A 20,997-nucleotide genomic window follows, 5' to 3' on the forward strand; every position below is an offset into this window, starting at 1 on the left:
TTGTACATACAAAGAAGCTCGCAATTTTAGTCATTGTTGAAAAACGCATTGTTGAGTTTCTGAACCGGTTCGCTATCAGGGGCCATGTGCACAGACCTACCGGCAGCAACAGTTGGCAAAGGGCACCTTGAAATCGAGCCAAACCGAATGAGTACCAACAGAGAACACACATGAATATGTATTTGTATACATTTGTATACACTTCACGGTCTGTAGGGGGGGAGGTGTCAAACCGAATTGTCATATGGCTAAACATTTTGTTTGGCTAAATAGTGAATGCCTTGTCGTCAATACGTTAAATTTCAACTAATGCTGCAAATTGCATCAGCAGCTGCGCCGGATAAACATAATCTTAGGTGGGGGGGAAGCGTGCGGAAAGGGTATATCCACCGTTTGCCGGCTAAGTGTGAAGTTAGTCGCGTGTGACGTGCTACGCCAAGAACTTTTTACTCTCTGCTCTCAGTTTGTTAACAACGGTATATCTGCACTAGTCTTTGGCAGAGGGTATATACAGTCTATAAAAGTTGTTAATTATAACTAGCAGGTGGTGCTCACTGTTCACGGCGCTATTTTTATTCTTTACATTTTCAACATATTTTAACAACCATTTCGCTTTTGTCTGATAGATAAGAAAAGCACAGAATTCCAATCAAAGTGTTTCCCTTAGAAACCGTTTAAACTCATATTCTTTTCTTTATAATAAAGAACTTTTAAAATATGCCCTCTTAACTTATCGAAAATGTGTGAAACATGCATCAAATGAATTTTATAATTATCTTTGGTAATGATTCAGTCCATTCGGATAACCATTTTCCGCGTTGCTTGCCAAGCAAACAGCTAGTTGGTCAGGTCCCTTTGCAACGGTAACGGTATGGCCAAGTCGAGAACCACGCAAAAATTTATCTTTGCTTGCCATACAACAAAAACCTCATGTTCATTTTGCGCTCTCTCGCTCTCTCTCTCTCTCTCTCTCTTTCTTTGTCTCTCTCCCTCTGGTCTCTTTGGCACGGTAACAGCTGCTCCGCGACACGTACAGACATACATATGTAGATATGTGGATATTTTCGAGAGAGCTGCAAAAAACTATTTATTTACATGGAGGAAAGCTTAGCGATCGCCGTTACAGTCAGTTTTGTATCGTTTCGTCAGCAAGTCGCACGCGCTGCTACATCAAGGCAAAATATTGCACAAAATTTGTTAAGTGATAAAAAAAAAAAAAACGCGTGTTGTATGATAAAAGCATATTTGCCCAGAGAGAACCAGAAGCAGAGGCGGAAGCCACATCTCAAATAATAACAAGAAGTTGGCGACATTGTGGGCGATAGAAGCAAAAAATCAATACCAATAGACTACAACATACTCTGGTCGAGACTACGCCGAGTGGCGTTAACTTCCACAAAGTGCGGACATAATTTCACAGTTCCATTTCCAGAGGACCTCAGACAGCTGCAGCGCAGAATGAATGCCAACGGGTAAGTTTAGTGATTCTCAATGCGAGTATTGCGCGTATTTGCATTCGCATTTGCATTTGCATTTGGATTTGCACATCTAATTGCGAGTTGCATAATTTTCGATTTGAAAGGAACAAAAAAAAAATCAACCAGAAATCACAAACTGTCTGCTAGTTAAAAGGTATTTTCACTTTTCACTCTTTCCCGAAAAGCTTTACAAGAGCTGTGCGTGGACATTGGAACACAAGTTTGTACGTAGTGTGTGTGTGTATGTGTTTGGGTGTGCGTGTGCGTGCGTGTGTGTGTGTGTGTGTGTGTGTCTATTGCCAAGTTTATTTCTACAGTTGAGTTATAAATACCCTTTGTTTTGTTGCTCGTTTAAATGTTTGCCATTTTGCACCACGGCCAAATATTCACCTCTCTCTCTCTCGGCCCCCCACACGCAACACGTCACAACAGAAAATGGCTCTCTTTTCTTTTTTTGTTGCTTTCTGCTCTGTTATTGTTGCAATCTATGTTTATCTCACTTCTTGTATTCTTTTTCGCTTGTGTCACGCGACGTATGCATTTAGAAATTCGTAAACAATCAGGCTAGACAAAGTCTCACTCGTTTCTTTTTCTTTTAATTACAAAGGAAGTCTAGGACTGTTTCCCCGAAATGGAAAATTAGCTTACAGCCATTTGCGTATACATTGCTTTCAACGGGATTTCTACAGTTAGCTGTTGAGCAATACATTTTCTGCGCCATGTGGCAACGCTGCAACGTTATTCAAATATTTACCAGATCTGGCAGATCAACCTCTTGGTAAATGTCATATGCACATCGTGCTCGAATCAAGCTAAATTGATTTTTAAATCGACTTTTTTCGAACACCTTACATTTCAGACGTGACCAAATACTACAGGTATTTATATTAGCTCCGACTAAAGTGCATTTCCAATGCAATCGTAACTTGGAACAACAATAAATTGTTAAGCAGTTTTGCACGTGTTGCCGCGCGAGGTCCACATACACACACACGTACATTCATACATATATACTATTAACTGTTCTTAACAGCGACCTTGTAGTTGTTTTTTCAGTTGCTTTTGTTGTTTAATTACATTCGCCCTCTTAACTTTTGGAACATTATTGTGCGATCGCCAAATATAACTACGAATTCACAGACGATCAAGCAAATGTGTTCCTTACAGATATTTAAACAAATTTCTAAAAGAATATAGAGGATATTATCATGTTTAATAACATTGACGGGAACCGTTGATTCTATGGTTCTTAACTCTATGTATTTTTAACAAATTCATAAATGGACGTAGAATTCAAGAAATTGCGAATAGTTTTAAATTTATCACAAATTTAATTTTTAATTAATTGGTTCCCAAAGTAATGGAAACATGGCCTCATGAACGGCATCTTAACATGAGCCTCTAGTTTGAGTACTGTTTGTCAGCCTGATTACCCACTAAGATTGTAAAAACGAGTAAATAAGAAATGCTACTCGGCACCGAGACAAATAAAATCCAACAATAGATATAGTTGATATCTCTCAACTATTTAGTTGTCTGGCGTTCGTGCCAATGAACCTTTCCGACAATAGTCAGCACTTAGCATTCGTTATTGCCAACTAGTGCCTTAGCCAATTCTTTTTAATTCTTTTTTAAGCACTTCGGAAATCAGTTCTGAATGCACGGGCAACGGAACCTGTTGGCCAGGTGTGCTTTTTGCTTGGTTGGGACACATCTGGCCAGATCCTCGGGTCTGTCTTTAATTAGTTAGTTATTTTGGTCAATGCGAAACTCAATCAATGAGATTTCGGTGGCACTTTCTCAGAATTCCTGTGTAAATAACAATTTATCACATTTGATTCGATCTTGCAATACGACGCGATTAATTAGATTTGCAATCAATTAAGAACAATCAGAAATATTTGTGTAAACAGCTTGTTTAAAAATCCGAAGCTGGGATGAGACAGTACCTCGTAAAACTCATCAGCCTCCTCTTAATTTGCACCTTTAATCAGTTCACGATTTTATCGCGAACGATAAGAATGGAAGTCCATAACTGCTTCCATCGAGAATATTTTGCATCTTGCTCAAGCGTTTCGTTTAAGAAATTGGAGTGTTATTCATGAAACTGTCTACTGTCTCTCCTCCAAAATGCGGCACTGGCGATTGTCATACCACTAAGTGACGCAAAAACTTAGACAGGCAGTACAGCTACTTTCGGGTACTCAAAGAATGCCCTTAACCAGGCACCGGGTGGTACGAGTACTTGAAGTACTCGAGTGTTTGTAGTACGAGTACTTGAAGTACAAGTACCTTAAATACGAGTACTTTTGAAACGATATTGCAAGAGTGAAGGCAAGAAACCGCAGAAGTCCCAAGCTCAGTAACTAACAATTTCCTTTAAAAAAGCTCGTGCTATTTTGCAGGCATCAGAAACTAATTTGCCAGAATTAGCAAAATTAGCAGACAAGACTATGGAACTTCCATTGTGGGATTGTGATTTTCGCAATGGAAATTTAATTGCAAAAACTATCAATTGGGTACAACATTTCTTTTTAGTTCTTAAGGGTTCAGTACAGACCGACTCGGCAATTGGTTTTTGATACTGATCAAGAATTTACAAGGAAATGCTTACTTCTCGTTGTCACATACATTTTCATAAAATCATTATACCCTTTCTATCCATATTCAATGGGTAGAAACTAAGACAAGCTGCATTTGATGTTAGAAAATGAAGGTACAGGGTATCGCTAAGAGGGACACTCCCAACTGAATCACTCTTGTTAATCCTTATTTATGTGCGCCCGCACATTTCCTAACAATTTTTAATCTAATCTGTAAGGGTGTACGGGCTCTTAATCAGAAATGTTTTATTTGACTTAAATTCAACTGAATTGCTTTGGTTTCAATTTAAAAATGCAACTAATAATTAACCAAACCAACTAATTTGCGCATTTGTTTATAATGTGAAAAAATTTGTTCGCCTCAATTCGTAATAATAAAATACCAAACATATTACTTAAACAAAAATGGACTTGTTATTTTATTTATTCTAATATTATTCGAATTTATTTGCTGAAAGTCCGCATCTAAAAAATTTGTTTTTACAATACAACTACAACTACAGTTAAGTCTAATATTTGGCTATGTATTGCATACATAAAAATATGCATAAAAACTGTTGCATACGTTTAGGCGGCGAATGGAAAGATCGCTTAGCCAACAGAAGCTGCCTGCTATGTAAAGTCTGTTAAAAATTGAAATCAGCTTTCATAATGATTAATTTTGTTATAGCGTTCCTTTCGTTATTTTAAAATTTTGAATATGCAATCTTTTACAGAAAAGTTTTAACAGATGTAAAAATGGTGACATAAGAGCTGTGGGAGTAGAAATGTTACGCAATAAATAGATAACAACAATCTATTGAGATTTGATTATACAAGAATTGATTTACGGCATAGAAAAAACGTATAGGTTTGTTGAGTAACACAGGCCTACGTGCCTGTCAGAAAACTTACGATCCTATTAACCTTAAACCAAAATTACGACTTTACGTCTGTATGTATAAGAAAAAAAAAAAAACAAACCCCATTTAAAGTATATTAAACGTTTAGCTAGTACGAAGTAATTCAGCTCTAAATATCTATATCTATAGACGGGCCCATACCTATATTATATGTAAATTTAATATATAATATATATTAATCAAATCCAAAAATAATTGATTTATATTTGCATTTTACGATCGCAAGCCCCAACAATACTTAAAAGAACACTATGCAAATGAGTCGATACGTGGAAATAGATAGATAAAAGTATGCGCAAATACACTCTGCACCAAGCCAGACTTATACCCAGCAGGTGTGCTGCCAAACGGTAGTCACGACCTGCATTCACTGACACTTATACGATTTCCCATCACCCGCTGCCGACGCCGTTGCTGGTCTGCTTGTCGGCCTCGGTCTCTGCGTCGAACTGTGCCGCGATTGGCCGACGCCAGGCGGTGTGTCCGCTGCGTATACTAAATGCGAATGAACCCAGTCACACAAAAATACACTGCACAGCCGGGTTGTGCAAATGTATGGTTTCGCAAGTAATTTTTTTTTATTATTTTATACTCTCTCTTTTATAAAACTATTTGTCCTTATTAACACATATCCTAAACTCTAAGAGCTGGGAGCTGTAATTTTTACTGTAGTTACCTTGTTTTTCCAGCGATTTTGGAATGGGCATCGAAATTGTTTCATACTAATTTTCACAGATCTTTGTGATGCATGGAAAATACGGGGGAAAAGGTTTAATGAACGAATGTTGATTTTTCGGCTTCAAGCTTGACCCCAAGAGACTAAAATGGGCGTAAAATGTTGAGTTAATCTTTTGTTTCTTATTTCCGTTTTATTTTATTTTTGAACTTCTCGTGCCAAATGTTTTTTCCATAGATAGTTGTAAATGAAAACCTTTGACCCTCGTTTTCCAAGGTACATATCAAATACATTTTCATAAAGATACGAGCTTACAGCCGATCAGTTTTCATTCAAACGTTTTCCCCCATTTTTCCACGCTTGCGGGTGGAAATTCCCTACATCCCTTCTGAGCGTACAACTGAGTTAAAATTTTAGCTGACTTGCTTGGAGATCGTAAAAGTAAAATAGCTTTGGTGAACTTGACAACTTGGTTCTCAAGCAAAGAAGTTGAAAAGCTCAACAAATCTAACAGCTATTATAGGGTTGCTCAAATAGAAACCAGTTAGTGAATCATTCTCAACACTTTTAATTTATGTTTAGCAGATTGTTGTTGCAACATTCTCGGTTCATTTTAGATTAAAAACATATATTGTCTAGCACTTTTATTAATGTGTTTATGGCATGTGAGCGTATTATTAAGAGTTTCGCCAAGATTTTCAGCTTTGTCAACATATTTAATTGTCTGAATTTCTGTTATTCGTTTTTGTAGATGACCTGTGCTTAGCATATTTTGGCGTAGATGCCAAGACATTTACCACCTAGACCGTTTTTTTTTGCCCAGTCACTGAGACGCAACAAGTTCAAATTACAGATATCAACATATTCACGCAATTTCTCTCAAAGGTCGCCTGATATATAATTTAAGCTCATCTTTGGGAAGTTCTTTAGCGTAAATTAAAAACGAAATAATATGCAAGAGGCAAGATGGATAAAGAAAGGGACGACATAAGATTTAAGGCTGCAGTTTGACTTCAGTTAAATATTTATTAATGTCAAAAAATAAAATATTTTTGAAGGACCATCTTACATTTAAAAATTGAAGACAGGGCAAAGACAATATGAACAGCCGTCGAGGCTGGCATTTCGAGTGAAGTGGGAAAAGCCAGCTGAGGAGCCAGGCTAGAAATTTCGCGTCGCATTCAAATCTTTGGCCAAGGAAACTTCGAACCCCGTGAACTGAGCTAGCGACATTCATTAGTTTGTAGCCCTGGCAGCCTTATATATTGATAGAAGAGGGCCTTTTCTAGTAATTATTGAATAGTTGTGAATTGCGCGGCTCTCATCAGACCCCAATTCGAGGAGGCTCTACCAGATAATGGCTATAGTTACATAAATAAATGTCAGGCAAACATGTCGCTGCCAATAAGAACAAGATAATAGCAGTCTAATAAAGTGCTTTGCATATTCCACTCGAAACGAGCGTCGGATCTGTTATCAGTCAACGATTCTGTTATCAGACACGACAGAGGCTGAGACTGAACACCGTCTCATGCCCAATTCCATTTCCACTCTCATCTCGTCATCGATTCAAACTGGAAAATAATGCGCCTGGCCAAGAGCCTGCTCCCATTGGCGCATCTTAGAGCCGAACTTTGGCCTCTGTTTAGACAAAATTCTACAAAGGCAGCACGGATAAGCAGCAGCAGGTTCAGCCCAAAGAACCTCAGATACAGGTTAGTGCTGGGGATGTGGGGCAGTTCAATTATCTAATCGCTGTCAATGCAATCAACAAACACTCGCAATAGATAAAGACTGCTCCACTGATTTTGACTGATAATACTTGTGTTCTGGGCATCCGGCTAACCTTGAGGCTAGCTGCCAGAGTTGCCAACTGACGGTTTGAAAAAAAGAAGCTAAAACTAGCCAAACTCTGACTAGCTGTGAATTAGTTGAGACACAACGGGGCAAAGAGCTGTCTCCTTTAAAGAACTTGGACCAATATTTGACAAAATATGAATAATTGACTGGGATTGGGTCCACAAAAGGGTCAAAATACTTTTATAATATCAGTCGCACCTTTTTAAATGGAATGCTTGTAGTACAGAATTTTCCTAAAAGCTTTCCGACTCATGAAAAGCTCTTAAAAGACTAGGTTATATAGATAACTATGATTATTTTAAAAAATTCTGTGTTTTTAAAAAAGAGTCCGATTTTTTGAAACTAGCCAGATTTAGCTAGAAAACAAGTGAGTTGCCAACCCTAAATATGTTTATTTATTTGTGCTCCATTGAGATGGCGATTCGTCATGGCTTGCACGCATTATTAATTAATCTTTTGCGCTAAATCAAACCCAATTTATTAACAGCGATAATTTCGTTGATGTAGTTTAATTTATTGGGCTGTAAATACTTGCACTGTGCGAGCATACGCTCAAGTAACCCATGGGTGCCATGGCGCTACGTACTATTCTAGATGAATCTATCGTTCAATATTAATCCTAAACAATCGCAGCTGTATATAGTGAATGCTACATTTTTGTTTACCTGCTTAATTAACTAATTAACAAATTGACAAATGGCAAAGCAGGTTGCCAGTTGTCACGGTTAAGATGTTTGTAGTTAACCAAAGGGCACAATTGAAACAGAAGTTGATCTGGAACTGGGGGTCTGTCTGGAGCAGCTATTGTAAATCGTATTTTAACTCGACTTTCCAGTCGATGATCTGAGGCAGTATAAAGGCGGGCGGCAAACGCGCAACATCGCGACGACGGCACAAAATTAATCGCTGATTAGAAGAATTAGCCAAGAATCTTGTGCAAAAATCACAAATCGCAACAGTCACGCCTCAGTCGGCACGGGTAGAGCCCTAGCAAAAAAAAAAAAAAAAAAATACAGATGCTACATGAAGCTAGAAGCTAATCTTGGTGGATGGAAAACTAATCCGACTGCCAATACAAGTGCAGCCGAGCACAAAGCTGTGTGTACAAATTGTTTAAACAATAACACCTGTGAATTCGTAAAAACATATAAAAAATGTACTCGCGTAATATTTAATGGAAATTTAAATTTAATAATTGCAATTAGCGCAAAGCTCGCGCCGACCGCATCCAAACAAAAATCTGTACAGAAATAATCAAGACAATTAAATTGTAATTTTCCAAGCGTTAATGATTTTGCTTCTTTTTTTTTTTTTGTTGTTTTTTTGCGCCCAGCACATTTTTTACGCTTATTTACTGTTATTTATGGCAACAGCAATTTCCCGCTTTACAGGGTGCCCCACGGGCAAAAATGCCGAACCCCAAGTCTCGTGCCATTAGGTCAAACAATGAACCCAATACGTCAATAGTTGACTCCAAGCATTTTAGTATACGTGAGCGACAAGGAAGTCTGTTGATAAGGCTGTGAGCATAGGTACAGATATCTTAAAAATCAATTAGAGTTCACTATCAGGCAACAGCTTCATTTCCTAGCGATAGTTTCTATGGCAACTATATGACCTAGAGATACGATCCGAAAAAATTAAAGGAGGAATCCATGTTCAGAAGAGAGCTTTAAAACTGAGAATAAGTCGTTGTTTCGATCAGCAATATATATACTTTATGCATATACTATAGTTTCTTTATCACAATGCTTGACAAAAAAGAAAAACGATAATACCCATAAATAAGAGTGCTTGAACATAAGAATTTTTACAACATGCTTGCAATCTTCAAGTTCTCGACTTAAGTAGAAGACCCTTCACGGGCAATAACAGAATAGATCGTATTGTTGTATGAGACAAGAACACGGAGGAAGTCGAAGATAAGATTAAATTGATTTATATATAAGATTGTGACTCTAAGAAATATAGGCAGTTTCAATTTTTTCAAATAAGCTAATTAGATTGTATTCTTGTTGAGATACACTTATTGAAACAGGTGCCATTTTACAATTAAATTATAATTATGAGTCTTAACATCGAAACCTGTATTCAGGTTCGGGTATTCGTTAAAGAGCCCCCGCACACATATATTTATATATGCATAATATACTTGTGGGGAGCACGTTCAGAGCTGTCGCTTGTCGTTTTTATTGGGATAGGGGTTTAATGATCTTTCCGCTAATGAAATGCATATTAACAGTTGGAAAATTGCAATAATTTATAATTTTGATTCCCTGTCATGGATCCCTGCCCTGCTCTTCATGTTGTACTTGTAATATCTGCTGCTGATAATAATCGCTTATCAATTGTTTTGTTTTTTTTTTTTGCCCTGACTAATTAGTTGAAAAAAGTGGCAATTGGCAAAGACTGATGTGTGAAAATGTTGTTAGAAGTGCCCTTGAAAATTGAAAGTGTGCGATCTTTTTAAAACTTAACTTTGCTTTTTGTAGTACAGTGTAGTATAGCCCAGATTCCGATGGAAGTCGACTTTGATTGACATAGCTGCGCGCTTGGCACTTTATCATCGACTATGGCCAAGGGATTAAGTCAAGTTCCTTCTGCTTGGCCCTCTTGGTTAATGGCTAAGCTCTTGATAGAGTATCAGGCATATGTCATGCTCCCTTGCACAATCAAAGATTAAGTTCAATGTCAAGTGCGGGATTTTATTGATGCACTCGAGCTTTTCCATAAACTCTTATCGAATAGGCGGTATACAGCCTACGAGACGAGAAGGTGTGCTAATTTGCTCAACATTAATATCAGAAAGGTCTTGTCGTGACCTCTGTGCGGTACTTGGAATTCGAATGGACACGATTTGACCTTAACTTGTCTTCATATTCCGCATATTTTGGCACACTTTGAAAACCAGTTGATTCGCCTGGCCTCCGAATCAGGCAGGTTACTCGCACCAATATAGGAAAAGCGTTGAATTGATGTGTACGAATGATTAATTTATTTGGATTACAAATATGTTCGTCAACTAACGTAATGAACTACTAATGATAAACTAATGATTAATGATTGCAGCTTGGCGATAACTTGTTTCAAGTTATTTCCAAAGATACAAATGTGCAATGTCCTCGAATGAACCGAAAGGTCTATCAAGTGTTATTCAGCTTTTCACTCTTGGCCACAGTTTTTTTTTTTTTTTATCAGTTTGCAATTGTCGAACAGTTTCAGCAGTATCTATGCTAATTAGCCCATTCGGCAATTAATTTGCTATTCAAATTATTATTAATGTCGTCCTTGAATCTCAATCTTGAGCGCGAACATTTCGCATTATTTGCATAGCCTGGCTGCAATTAATTAAAACGTGCTTGTTGGACCATTTTTGAAACGGGTTTTCTAGCTGAAATTCTGTCAGAATTCCACACAAATGTTTGCTCGGAATTTCAATTTGAGAATAAGACAGCCGATTTATTGGTCATGCGTAGAAAGACGTCACACTCGACGCCAAGGCATAAATAAATATAAATAAATAAATTGATATACAATCGCAATATATGCAATAAATTTTATAATTTTTAAATAAGACAAGATTATCAAGTTGTATACATTTTTATTGTTGCACTTTTTTGAATATTAATTACTCAGACACATAAAGTTATTCCAAGATCTAAGATATGGGTTTGATCTAGCTAAAGTAGCTTCTAATTGATTTACGAATGAAAAGAATGAACGAAAAATGTGTCAAACAAATGTGTCAAAACAAAACAGTTGTATATTTTCCGCTTATTTTCCACATTTGCGGGTGAAATTGACGAATTCGCTTCTATTAAGATGCCTTACTTTTTTTCGCCAAATCTTCAAACCCCGTTTCCAACAAAGCAGGATTTTAAAGAAAGTGCGCAGCACCTCTCAAATGAATTTGAACAAATATCATAAAATGACTCTAGTCATTTAACCTTAAGATCTTTTCAAAGAACGTAACGTAATGCAATGAACCTGATTGCATTGTCTCAGTTGCAAATCTAGCCGAAATTCCTTAATGGGCTTGACACTTCGCTTGAATTATCCAGAACTTGAAGCGGAATTGATTGCTTATGTATTTTGTATTTTGCATGATTGAGGCGGAATCGGAAGCGTTATTAAAATATGTATGACAGACATCTGTACGAGTACGTACTTGGGATAACTATACGAAAATGCCAACCACGTACCAACTGGCGTCTATTTGTCATCGTTGCCGCCGCCGTAATATTATTGAAAAGTCCATTACACTCGTTTAAATATTTGCCCAGCAAGTTATTCATTGAAAACAATGGAATGGCCTTAGTTTTTTTTTTGGGTGTTTCTCATATCTTGAAAGCACATTCATATTTTCGAGAGTTCAATTTCTTATATCGTAATTGTATAAACCAGTATTTTTATAAATCTGGGCATGAAAGTGAGCAACTTGTCTGGTCTGTCTACTATTCACCGACTTTAATCAAATGTATCTTTATTAATCGGTTACTTAACCGTCTGGCAATTTTTTTACCTTAGCCAAATTTGAATATTTAATCGAATTTTTTACTTTAGCCGAATTTTAATTCTATTAACCAATTAAATGCTTGTTAAGCTAATGAACTTTTGAAAATATGTAAAGGAATTATATATCATTCGCGGCAATATGTTGTAGCATAGTGTTGCCATATCAGATCGCCGGAGATACGCATGTCGTATTTCAGGCTTATCTTTCTTATGATAGTGATAGTTATAATCAAGATAAAGTCAATTCCAGCTGTCGACAACCAATTTGCGAGTTAATTTTCAACTTTCAATTATATCCGAGCTGAGTCATAGCGAGACACTGTAAGTGTGGTCTTACGTGTATTAAAAGTCAGTTCAGGAATCAGATAATAATGTCGCGGTGTTTCGCTAATGAAATCACGATTTGCTAGCAAACTAGTGGACTGTAATTGGACCAGAGTTGAATGCATTAAACTTTTATTAAGCTATCGGTTCCGTTTAACTAGCGTCAGAAATAAAACGCCGATGCCAGAGACAATGATATACTCTCTCCCACAGCTGCAATTTAATTGCACAACTGTTTCCATATGTTTTGTGGCCAATTTCCGAGTGAATAAAGAGTCTTTTGTTTCTGAATGCTACAAAACACAGCGAGACTGAGACAGAGACAACCCCAGGGGGAGAGCGAGAGAGAGAGAGATAGAGAGAGACAGCGTTATATCACCGCTTGAGACTTCGACAAGTACTACGTACTTAGGTTTTACACAACACTAAACCACCTTCCAAGTAAAAAATATAAAACAAGTAAGAGGTTCTAGTCGGGAGCTCTCGACTAGTGAATACCCTGAACCCTCTTGTTCCAACAGCAAATTCAAATATATATACTATTCTAGAAGCTATATGTCAAGTTTGGTTACTATAGCTCTTATTATTTACAAAAATTGCTCAAAAAATCAGGATTTCAATATAGATTTTTATCGATTACTTGGTAACTGGGCAAGTTATCGATTATCGGAAAGAAAGTCGATCTGCGCAGGCATTAGGAGGACCTACATCTAAAATTTCATGTCTCTAGCTCTTATAGACTCTGAGATCGTTGCGACGGACATGGCTAGATCGACTCGGCTATTGATGCTGATCAAGAATATATATACTTTATGGGGTCGGAGATGCTTCCTTCTGCCTGTTACATACATTTGCATTTTGCACAAATACCTTTTTACCCATTTTCAACGGGTCAGGGTATAAAAACAAAATTGTTTCCTAAATCTATAAATTGAGAGTGAGTATATTGTATTATAATAAATCTGTTTAACATATGCATATATATATATATATATATATATATATATATATATATGTACCCTAGGCAATTGAATATTAACTAATTGCGATAAATCACAAAAAGTGCGACATGCGACAACAATTCGCAGCGAGTTTCCCGGTCAATGATCAGATCCCAAAATATATTATATATATATATATATAGTATTGCATGCAAATACGCATGTATTCTCAGCGCTTTTCTCAGCCGAGGGGCAGCTTCGTTTTTCAAAGCCAATTTCTATATGTGTATGACGTTGCGGGTATTATTTTGGGCTCACAGACTCATCCGTATTCATCAAATCAGTTCAATTAAGACTTGTTATAGCCGTGCCCGTGGACTTATATTCGTATATAGTATATAGTTACGGATGCACGTACATCTAAAAGCGTTACGGCGTAATTTTAGTTGGTTTGGTTTGCATAGTCGGACATTTTTGCAAATGGAATGCAAAAGTATGAATAAATTAAACACCTCTATAAGTTATAATTTTAGAGTGCGGAATACCAGCTTTTTACGGATTGTGTATTTACGTAGTTTCCCAATCGTGGGATCTTTATTAGTAGCCCCATTCGAGATGTATTTATAAATAAATAACCCGCTCTTAACCACATTTCCATATGTAAAATGGATTGAAAGGTATACAGTACATTTCTCGTAGGGGTTTTTTATTTTGTAGTTCTCTCAAATCAGTCTGACGCTTATCGTAAATGGAACACGGTTAATTATTTGGATCAGTGTGTTGCTGATTTAATTTACATACAATATACATTATAGTAAGCCTCAATTTCCAAATCGTAGCATTTTTTTTTTTTTTGAGTTGTAGTTCTCATTCTTCTTATCGCCCAATGAGTTGTCATGTTCATATCGTACACAGCTACATATGGACGTGTACTGCCTGTGGCTTACACATACAGTAAAGTCTCTGATGAGTGACTAATTCTAGAGTCTTAAATTCTTGATAATAATAACCGCAAAATGTGGTCAAGGCCCAAAAATCGGTTAGTTTTATACAAATTTAAAGCGGATCTACGCCGAAATATATGCAGGGGACATATGCGCATATAAATATTTAAATATATAATAATTTTTCCAGTTAACAACAATTAAATTTCGCTTTTTTGGCGATAAGTGTTTCCGATCCAAACCAAATTTTTTAACTCAATTCAAGCCTGTTCAGAATTGGCTGTGATGAAAATCAGTTTTCCGCCACATTTTCAAGCGTTTAATGGGTTTTTCAAAATCGTAATTATTAAATATTTATGAAGTGCTTTCAATTAAAAAAAAAGCTGCCTGCACGTCAGTTTAGCTGCCGCCCATATAACATTGGACCCTCATATTCATAAGTACATTTCAGAAATGTTTTATTTATAGCTTTGAAAATAAGTTTAAGGCCGATCGGATTAACGTTTTTCATCTTGGTATCTGACTTATATCGAAAACCGTGATCTTATTTTTCTTTGAATTTTAACAGAAATGAATGTAAAGCTTTTTTCCATCCCTTACATTGTCGCCAGAAATGTATCAGCATGTGCTTATCTATTTTTAAAGGGCTCTGAGTTCTACTCTCTATTCAGATGCACATTCACTTGCATTTTATCAGTTGATGAAACGCCCCATAATATATGCATGCACGAGTATGGAAATGTGACTGCATTTTATTATTGAAGGTTGGCATCAAAAATACCCCCACCAGCTAAACATATATTTTTGTACACACTTATAAATAGAATCGTTAATTTTTTGAGACTAACTGAAGCTTAAATAATGAAGATGCGAGTAGTTGGTATTCTCTTAAATAAGCAAATAACGGTGGGCGAGCGACAGACAATTAAATCAAAGAAATAAATAAGTTGCCGTTTACAATAAGAACAACAATAAGAGTTAACGGATAAATTAAAATGCCGTACACACGCCTCGGCTTCGGCTTCGGCTCAGCTGCAATCCCTATTCAGCTGTTATAAAAATAGAACACCCGCCCAACGCCTACCTCGCTCGTGCTTGTGCTCGTGCTCGTGCGCGTTCCCCAGCTCGTGTCTGTTGTAGTCTGCCGACCACCGATCACTTGCCTCTTGTTCGGCAATAATAACGGCGCTCTCGTCGTCGTCGCCGCTGGCGTCGCTGACGTCGTTCGGCAACTTATATATTTTATAAAATGAATACGATCGAAACAGTTAGAAGTATTCTTGCACTGGCAGGGCGCAGGTTGTCTGTGTCGTTGGCGGAAAGTGCAGCTGAGCGCGCGACAATTTGATCGGAATATTGCGTAGTTATTTCGCGATATAAAAATCCTGCATACTAATTAAATCAATTTATTGGTATATTACTAGTGTGAGCAGTAAAACTACAATTCCCGACTCTGCCAGCGTTGCAAATGAGTATATTTTTAAAACGCCAGAGCCCAGCCAGTGCGATAAATTCGGTACTAACCCGTACTTAGTGTCTGTTTGTCTGTACTCGTTACGCGTACTCGTTAGTGAACAAGTGAGCGGCCAAGCGTTTAATTACAACCAAAAAAGATAATAAGCAAATAAATTAATTAAAAAATATATTTAAAACAAAAAAAAAAAAAAAAAAACAACAACACAGTTCCTTTGCCCCAGTAAAATGACAAAGCTAAACGTTTTATATGCAACGATCCTCTGCTGCCTCGCACTCTTGTCGCAGGTGCGAGCGAGGACTCTGATTGAAAATATCACAGAAAGCGCCAATTCCATTGTGAAAAACATCGATACCTATGACTTTTCCTCCTGGTAAGTGTTTAGACCCCGCTTTGCCGATGTCTCCTTGTTGTATACGGAATATAATGAGTATATTCGAATTTATATTATATTACAAATGTATATGAAAGTACTTGGTACTTTTACTGTGGAATATACATAACAAGCATTCACAATTATTTGAACCGGTTGCTCAAATTTCAATCTGAAATTTATTAATTTATTATATTTTATATATTTCAATTAAAATGTTTCCACCCGTAAATATATATACTCGAGTTGAATTGAACTGCATTTAAAGCGCACAAACCTCTCGATCTCGATCTCGATTCTGGGCGGGTTCCATCAGGTCAGGTTTCGCCCGGATTGGGCCAAAGCTGTTCAAGCTAAAAGTCCAACTTGTAAATTAATAATAAAAAAAAATGTATTTGCACTTAATAATATTAAAGTCGTTAAGGCCGGGGTCGCCGTTAATAAGTGCTTAGCCTAATGAGTTTTCAAGCTATCCAAGCAATAATATTCCCTGGCTGCTCTTGGATCTATTTTACCTAATGCTATTAATTAGAACAAGGTGTACTTAAGATTATCCAAGCACTTCCCTTCTATTTGCAAAAGAAACTTCAACATATTCATATTCGAAAAACAAGTAGTCGACTATAAAATGCCCTTATTCAATATATTATTCTTGACAATACGCTTTAAATTCTTCAAAACAGAAAATATAGTCCAATATTTATTAGCTCACATGAATACTTCTAGATGCATTAATGCATCACCCTGTTGCTGAATGGTGAATAATTACGCCTTTTGTTTCCCGATCTTTTTTAAAGTTTAAGATCATAAATAAGGCATTCGAATAACCAGGCTATACGTTAAGAATGAAAAAGGTTTTCAATTTTAGAAAGAATGGTTTATTCCTACTTCCTAAGCTTCCAGGGTATCTTAACTTAATAAATATTATCTTTAATAACCAGCTTACTAAACAGAAAATATGAAACTAAAAGAAAACGTAAAATTAAATAATTTTAAAGAAAGAATTCTTTCAGCTTATTTTCTTTTGAATATGAGCACTATTGGCAGAAGTTATACAAAAAATCCAAGTTTCAAAATCGACATTTATTGAAAGTTTGAAAATGGAACAAGATATGGATAAAAAGTATAACAAGTTATATATTTCGAATTTCAAAGGTCTGCCCGTCGTCCTGATCAAGAATATATATACTTTAAAGAGCGACAAAAATTGTATGAATCTTTCTCGAAAGACTTGTGTTGGAGCTGAAAATGAGAACAAAAAGACATTAAAATTAGAATTAATTTAAAAACTAAAAAATGATAAAACACCAATATTTTTAACTTTATAATAAATAAAGCAAAATACTAGTCCCAAAAAAAACTGCGATACAAGCGATATAAATATAAAACTAATTAATTTCAAAGAATTAAATCCTTTAATCCTTTAAATCCTTTTACTTTAAATTCCAACTGGAATTTCATATTTGCCAAATATTTCAACATTTCGCAACACTGTCTTTTTCAGCCAAATATACTGTTATGGACCCCTACTGCACACCGTACAGATGGCGAAGCTTTTTCCGGACTCGAAAACTTTTGTGGACATGAAGTTGAAGGCTTCTCCCGAGACAACATTGGAGGACTTCGATGCTTTCATGGCTTCAAAGAATAATACACCTACCAGGGACGAGATTCGGGAATTTGTTGATGTGCGAACGCAAACGCAATTGCAGCTTTAACGATTTAATTGCAATATTATTTTCATGATTTTTAGGCTCATTTTGGAGAGAAGGGCACAGAGTTGGATGTGTGGACACCAACCGATTGGGTTGAGCGTCCTGGCTTTCTGGACCTGGTTCACGATCCGGATCTAAGGCAATGGGGCATGGACCTAAACAACATCTGGAGGGAGCTGGGCCGTAAAATGAAAGAGGATGTGCAGAAAAATCCTCAGTATTACTCGATTATTCCCGTACCCAATCCCGTCATTGTGCCGGGCGGCCGCTTTATTGAGTTCTACTATTGGGACTCTTACTGGATCATCCGTGGTCTGCTGCATAGCGAGATGACAAATACCGCACGTGGCATGATCGAAAACTTTTTGAACATGGTGCAGCGCATCGGATTCATACCGAACGGCGGCCGTGTCTACTATTGGGGTCGTTCTCAGCCGCCGCTGCTAACGGCAATGGTTAAGTCATATGTGGATTTCACAAAGGACGATCTGTTCGCCATCAATGCATTGGATGTGCTGGAGCACGAGTTCGAGTATTTCATCAACAACCACACCGTGCAGGCAAAGGGACACAACCTAGTTGCATATAGGGATTCGTCATCCGGTCCACGCCCCGAATCGTACAGCGAGGATGTGGAAACATCGGAGAGCTTTGACACTGAGGCGGCAAAGGAGGATCACTATAGCGAACTTAAGTCTGCTGCTGAGTCGGGCATGGACTTCAGCTCCCGCTGGTACATCAACGAAGATGGAACAAATGTTGGAAACCTTACAAACGCCAAGACGCGCTCCATTGTCCCTGTCGAGCTAAATGCAATTCTTTATTGGAACGCCAAAATGATTGCCGAGTTCCACTCCAAGGCCGGCAACGTCGAAAAGATGACAGAGTACGAAACCAAGGCACAAAAAATCAAAGAGGTAAGTTCGAAACTGGTGTCAAATTAGATAAATATCTTCATACTCTACTTTACATTACATGAACATTTAGGCGATACAGGCGGTATTGTGGAACGAGGAAGCCGGCTGCTGGCTGGACTATGATCTGATCAACGACAAGCCGCGCAACTATTACGTGTCCTCCAATCTGTCGCCGCTGTGGGTGAAGGCATACAACATTTCCGATTCGGAGAAAATATCTGCATCTGTGCTGAAGTATATTGAAAATAACAAACTGGACACATTCCCAGGCGGCGTACCGAACACGCTCTATCAGACCGGTGAGCAGTGGGACTTCCCGAATGTATGGGCGCCGATGCAGTATATTCTTGTTGAGGGTCTTGACAATTTGGGAACTCCAGAAGCCAAGGAGCTCTCGCAACGCTGGGGCCAGCGATGGGTCAAATCCAATTTTGAGGCATATCGCGAGACCCTTGCTATGTTTGAAAAGGTAACTAATTATATCTATATACAACTAGACAGGCTACTTGAGCGTTGCAACTTCTATTTTAGTACGACGCGGAGAAGTTTGGCGGACATGGTGGCGGTGGGGAATACGGCGTACAGACGGGCTTTGGCTGGACCAACGGCGTGATCATCGAATGGCTGGCGAAATACGGACGCCAGATCTCTCTAAGTGGCAACACGGGCGGTGCAGGTGAAAACGAGAAATAGAACAGCAATGCCAAGCAACTCGACAAAGCAATTTGAACGACATCATTATTGAATTCATTATCCAAGCATCGGCATTGTCTTCCCCCACAGTTGTTACACTTGCTGCTCTGGCCACAGAGCAGTCTACATAATTAGTTTTAAGTCGAAGCTCGCAGAGATGCTCAAATAGATGATAAATGTATTTATTTATAAGAGTATCAGAACCATCTGAAGCGCGTATCCATTGCCCATCAATAGATTAAGTTCTTAATCGCTTTCACTGTCGCTCTTTCCGTCTATAACTTCCTCTGTATCGGAAACAATCAGCGTCTACAATAAGCACACGCTCAGCACGATTTAAGTCAGCTTTATCATAGAGTCCAACCTTTCAACAAGAACCAGGACTTGAACTCAAAAGATATGGAATGACGTCCACACACTTCTATATATGTATAACTCGCTTTTCATTTGTCTTCGACTTTGCCTTCGTCTCGTCTTGTCTCGCCTCGCCTCGCCACGCATCTATATCTGTTCTGTCAATTTAACGAGTGTCGCATCTATGCCGCGTTCGTTAAACGCTAAATTTTTACGTAAGTGTCTTAATAATCATTTTTACATATGATATACTATATTTGTTCTAATTTTGGCACATTTTTCTAATGTAAAATAAGATATCATTCATCTGCAGATCTTTCTTCTGCTTCAATGTTTTAACAAAAAAAAAACACCATAATAGATCTAACAACATTTAGTTAAGAGACTGCCGCTTAGCTAACAAAAATTGCAAAGACTTCTTAAACAATTTAAATTTCTGGCTATTGTGGTTTATTATCCTTGTAACGAATAATATTCTTTTAGCCCTTGGCAAAGTTGTGTTCTAATCATATATTTCTCTCACTTTTCTACAGCTCCCAGCAGTCGGATCATCAGCCTTTTGGGCGTGACAGCTGTAGCGTTAGTGGGCGCCTTGGCCGGCCGATTTATCTGGTGAGGTAAGTTACGATAATTGACTCTTAATGTCAAAACTAGAAGTGCTTGTCAGAGGAGCAAATTAAAGTGACATTTACATTTCATCTCGTTTCAGAAAATGACTGTGTGCCAACTGTAATTGCCCTATATGAAAATGTGATTCCCCTTTACCTATGTGTGTGCGTGATTTTGTTTTGTTTTTTTGGTTTTTCCTCCTAGTTACATAAAAGCCTTTTCAGTTATTGCTTTGTTGAATGCGAAGATTGCAGTATTAGTTATAAACAATTTACAGTTGACTTATTGTTAGATGAACTGAGTTATACATACAGAGTTTAACGGGCATGCCCATATTGTTATTATTAAAATATATGAAGTTAACATGTACACGAATTTATGTGAGTGCATGCAGACATTTTGAATATCCTCGCCACCCCATGAATACACAAGTGTTATGAAATCACAATTTGATATATTTTTGATGTTGTTACTTGTTAACGAAAATTGCCAAATTGTCTGCTTTGATTTTTAAATAAAAGACATACTTGTTGCATGAAACCCTGCCTTACGGAATACGGAAAACAAATATGATTATTATTTTTCAATTTGCAGGCGGACTTGGTTTAAGTAACTCACA

The 20,997-nt window shown here is 37.4% G+C and overlaps 1 protein-coding gene across 3 annotated transcripts; it reads left to right on the forward strand.

The window, feature by feature from the left end:
• The first annotated feature begins 1,134 nt into the window (after positions 1 to 1,134).
• Treh (Trehalase) lies at positions 1,135 to 20,918 on the forward strand. 3 transcript variants are annotated; one of them, XM_015173803.3, is made up of 7 exons: positions 1,135 to 1,472; positions 17,595 to 17,778; positions 17,844 to 18,722; positions 18,793 to 19,191; positions 19,254 to 19,398; positions 20,303 to 20,386; positions 20,479 to 20,918. In XM_015173803.3, the coding sequence occupies exons 1-6, from the start codon at positions 1,459 to 1,461 to the stop codon at positions 20,383 to 20,385; spliced, it is 1,704 nt and encodes a 567-aa protein (XP_015029289.1). In that variant the 5' UTR covers positions 1,135 to 1,458; the 3' UTR covers position 20,386; positions 20,479 to 20,918. The 3 variants fall into 3 exon arrangements, 2 of the variants coding, with proteins under 2 accessions (XP_015029289.1, XP_002050056.2); XR_001450281.3 differs by lacking the exon at positions 1,135 to 1,472 and adding an exon at positions 15,545 to 16,090 and having other exon boundaries at positions 19,254 to 19,984; XM_002050020.4 differs by lacking the exon at positions 1,135 to 1,472 and adding an exon at positions 15,887 to 16,090.
• Positions 20,919 to 20,997: the final 79 nt, after the last annotated feature.

This window comes from Drosophila virilis, chromosome 5 (genome assembly GCF_030788295.1).
Source record: "Drosophila virilis strain 15010-1051.87 chromosome 5, Dvir_AGI_RSII-ME, whole genome shotgun sequence".
Taxonomy (NCBI): Eukaryota; Metazoa; Arthropoda; class Insecta; order Diptera; family Drosophilidae; genus Drosophila; species Drosophila virilis.